The following is a 4477-nucleotide window of genomic DNA, read 5'->3' as shown; positions in this document are numbered from 1 at the left end:
TTTATTTATATAAAAAATCGTATATTTATACGTTTATCAATTTCTTGATTAATATATTGCAAAGCATATGTGCAGTTTAATATATAATATAGTACAACATTTTTATAAATAAATTACTTATTTACTTATATAAAATATTAACTTATTTAAAATTAGTTTAAATCAATCTATATATAATACTACAATTTAATATGTAGAATATCTTATATTTCTTATCTGTACCTTACAATCTTATCTGTATTTTATAATCTTATCTGATGATACACATAGACAGTCATTTTTATATACACGTATGTTACCACATATACATAATAGTTCAACAAAATGCGTTAATTAACATGAATAAATAAATTAAATTATGTGATTATATAATCTGCATATATTGAACATTTATAATATATATAAACATAGTAATATCTATTATTTTTGAGTTTCTGATTTTAACACTGTTTTTAACGTTAAAAAGCAAAGTTGTACACCTATATACATGTGCATAAATTCTTTTTCAAAATATTTATGTACATTTATAACAATTTACATCGATTTACTTAAAACTTATTTATTTTAAATCATTATTTACAAACTTACCTAAGGGGAAAGATTTATGTAATGCAAATTAAATATGTTCAATATAATTTGTTTTAAAGCAAAAATATTTAAATTTCATTTTTCATTTCTTTTCATGATTTTTGTAGCTCCTTATAGTGTCTCGTACAATCAATTCTATTATAATTATAACAAAGAAACATAAATAACAATAAATATACAATGTTCCTGATGAAAACCCTGTTAAAATATGTTTCGTTATTTCAATGTGTATCGAATAAAATTTGTTCAAGAAGCTCTGATATTTTTGTATCCTGATAATGGAGCAGTTAAAATAAGCTTACTATTCTGTAATAAATTATATGAACCATATGTACAATATTTATACGATACAAATGGTATATAAAATGCTCTAAAGAAAGAATGTGATCTGTAAAGAAAGAAATTAATAGATAAAATATATGAATTGATATAAAATAATTAAGTAATAAATGTTATCTAAACATATACTTACTTGGATGTATCGAGAAATTTTGAAGATTTCAATACAATAAATTGATTAGACATTTTAGAGTAATTTGGTTCTGAATCTGTTTCTGTACCAATATCAAGATCTAATAGGAAATGGCACTTTTCTACTGGTATCTGAAAGTTATATTAAATATATATATATTATAATAAATATATCTTAATATTTTTAAAATTTATATATTTTCTAATAAAAATTAAAGTATAGTAGGTGATCGGTCAATGAACATAATCTGTACTAAAAAGATGTTCATTGTCCGATCTGTTCATTATCCAATCACCCACTGTATAAATAAATAAAGACTTACATAGCGAGATGGTTCTTCTTTATTTAAATCATTGAAATGTGGCTGAATGATACTTGTTGCATTTTCATGATCTAAATAAGGCTGAGGTAATTCTCCTTTAAATTCCGATTTCAAATACTGAAGTTTCCAACTAAAAAAAGATTTTATTACATAAACAAAATAAAAAGAACTAAATACTTTTATTTCATTTATATAACTTACTTATTTGATGGGAAAAAGAAACTGCTTGGAAAGCGATGCCATTCTTTACCAACACAAAAATTGATATTGCCATCACTTGATATTTCTCCTTCTGACCCAAGTTTATTCGTTTCAATCATAATTTCCATCGGAGCATAATATCCTACATAAAAATATAAGATAATATTATTAATTAATCATATTTTATGTTGCTTAATATTTTAATCCTATTTTGATACTGTACCCTTATATAAAGCAAGAGTTCTAGATAAACCAAAAAGACCACAGACAATGATGGCTATAGTCATGATATGAGTAGTGTATTGAGAATAGTGACATCCAATGTGTAATGGACAAAATTTTGTTCTGATAAAAAAATATAACTTTTGCAAAACATCCACTGATATTGCCCCACTCAAACAAATCATTGGATATACAGGGAATAAAAATCTTTCTTCCTGTAAAGATGATATCACATAAAGTATATATTAAATTAAAATAATATAAATTATTATACCTTGTGAGATTGTAGAAAGAACACTAAGAACCAAAGATACAATGGTGCCAACGAATACCAATAAGGTAAGCATAAACGCTCTCTTGGTTTAGCTGGTATCACAAGCCAAACTAAAAACTATTAGAATTGTTACAATTCTGTTTATAAAATAAATTTTATCTACTATATATTTTTGGGAACCTTACTAATCCAAATGGAGCAATTAATGCACCAATAAAGATAAAGTTAAAATTTAAAAATCCATTGGCGATGTAATAACTAAATGGTTCTGTGCCATAAATATCAGGTCCATGATTAGTGAAAACATTATACATTATGATATTTAATGGTGCAAGAACAAATCTGCCATAGTAGATTGAATCAATCCAAATCATTGGTGCTAATATTACAAATGCAGAAATAATGACCCACTTTATAAATTTGCTCCATTCTTGTCTATGGAATAACATTTCTATGGCAATTGGTAATCTAGATATTACAACATTAATTTTATTGCAATTCAAAAATATATTAAATATAAAATATTTTATTCATATATCTTATAAAAAATAAATTAGAAATACCCAAGTAATGATGCGAATGGCCATCCTAATAAAGAAGATATAGCAGTGGCAAAAATGGCAAATTCATATTGTCGACCATACCAAGCTGCTATAGCAACTGTACTTAAGTACCTATAATATTATTATGATTTACTTAAAAACAAAAACTTTTTTATTTGAAGAACATTACTTTATACTTACATTGAAAATGATGATGGCAAGAAAGCAGAGCTGGATACGTACATGCCTGAACTAAGGATAAGAAAGACAAGCGTAAGCCTTGCAATATGAACTCCAAATTCACGGCATACATTTCTAAAAATATAAATACATAGTGTATTAAAAAAGATCATTATTAGACATATTTTATTTAACAAGATATACACATACTTGTAAAAATATACTTCGGATAAAGCACAGCCTACAGATAAGAGACATCGTATGAAGTAAAATATTAGAACTGGATTTGGTTCTAATAAATAATGATAGAGTTTTGCTGGTACCATATGTATTAACAAGTAAGTATATGATCTCAATGCGTATTCAGGACTATATTCCCATGTTTGTTGACCAGTTCCATACAGCAAATAATGACTCTAAGGTGTAACGATTCTAATTTACTATTATATAGTCATAATATCATAGAGTTAACATTAATTTTGGTTAACATTTATAACTAATTGTTTAAAGAATAATAGAAATTTGCTTATACATTTAAATACATACTGGCTCCCAATAATTAAAAGTTTCATCGCAGTCTGTTACATGACACCATATAGCCGAACAAAATCTGGCTGATAAAATTAATTTAAATGCTGTATCTACACCTGGATACACAAGTCCGATGTCTGATTCTTCTGATCTATAAAATAAAAAATAAAAAATATATATATACAAATTTGTATATTTTAATATTAATTAAAATAAGCATATTCTTATGTTTATTAATTAATTGTCAAGAGTAACAATAACAGTTACATTTATTAATAATGTATTTAAGAATATGGTTAGCCGGCAAAATTTGGAATATCTGACATATGAAAGAAACGTTCTTTGATAAACATCTTTACTGATGTTAAGTAAATTAATAAAATGTCACAGATACTCACTTTGAAAATCTCCTGCCATTGATTTTTCTTAAATCTTTTTTGGAATAAAACAATTGTCGTTGACGTGGATTAGGTGCCATTATTATGCACACCATATAATAACTTATTAATTTATTTACAATTATCCATATCAAACGTATGTATGCTTATAAATGCTGTCACTATCTTTCACTCGAAGCGTGTGCGACTTCAACGACATATACGGATAAAACACAAACTAAAAGTGCAACATGGAAGCAGCATCCCCACCATAACCCCACTATGCATCTATAGTATCGGTGTATAAGCTTGTAGGTTAAACCCCTCTACACTGTGTGGGATAGAGTATTAGTATTAGTAAGCTGAACTCACACTTTTCAATCTCTCATTTATGCGTTAAATAGAATGCAAAGGCAGATAAAATTTTAATTGACAGCAAATTTGTAAAGAACATAAAAATTAAAATTATTACTAAGTTTACTCTTAGGGAAGTTGTTTTTTGGACGGGTTTAATTAAGATGAACACTATATTTATCCGTTGAACGTTTCGTCTCTATTTGAGACTTCCTCAGCAACTTGATAGTTATGTTCATAAGTCAATATAACATCATTTTTATTATAGTCATAAGTTTTCACTATCTTATAAATAGAGTCAATTTTTAAAAAGTAGTAAGAGTAGTGTTCGAAAAGTTATAGTAGAATAACGTTTTTTTAAAAATTGACTCTATTTATAAGATAGTGAAAACTTATGACTGTAATAAAAATGAT

At 26.0% G+C, this 4477-nt stretch overlaps 1 protein-coding gene across 1 annotated transcript; it reads right to left on the bottom strand.

Annotated features, from left to right (window-relative positions):
- Positions 1-183: 183 nt before the first annotated feature.
- LOC106793272 (alpha-1,2-mannosyltransferase ALG9) lies at positions 184-3937 on the bottom strand. The gene is made up of 12 exons (XM_014760077.1): positions 3731-3937; positions 3348-3483; positions 3012-3217; positions 2823-2936; positions 2643-2753; positions 2265-2547; positions 2080-2196; positions 1807-2020; positions 1584-1725; positions 1383-1512; positions 1061-1191; positions 184-976 (listed from the first exon to the last, which is right to left on the bottom strand). Exons 1-12 carry the CDS (start codon positions 3823-3825, stop codon positions 835-837), a joined length of 1821 nt encoding a protein of 606 aa, XP_014615563.1. The 5' UTR covers positions 3826-3937; the 3' UTR covers positions 184-834.
- Between the last annotated feature and the right edge of the window lie 540 nt (positions 3938-4477).

This window comes from Polistes canadensis, unplaced genomic scaffold (genome assembly GCF_001313835.1).
Source record: "Polistes canadensis isolate GaletaPanama2010 unplaced genomic scaffold, ASM131383v1 scaffold_0, whole genome shotgun sequence".
NCBI lineage: Eukaryota > Metazoa > Arthropoda > Insecta > Hymenoptera > Vespidae > Polistes > Polistes canadensis.
This window is presented reverse-complemented; position numbering and strand designations above follow the sequence as displayed.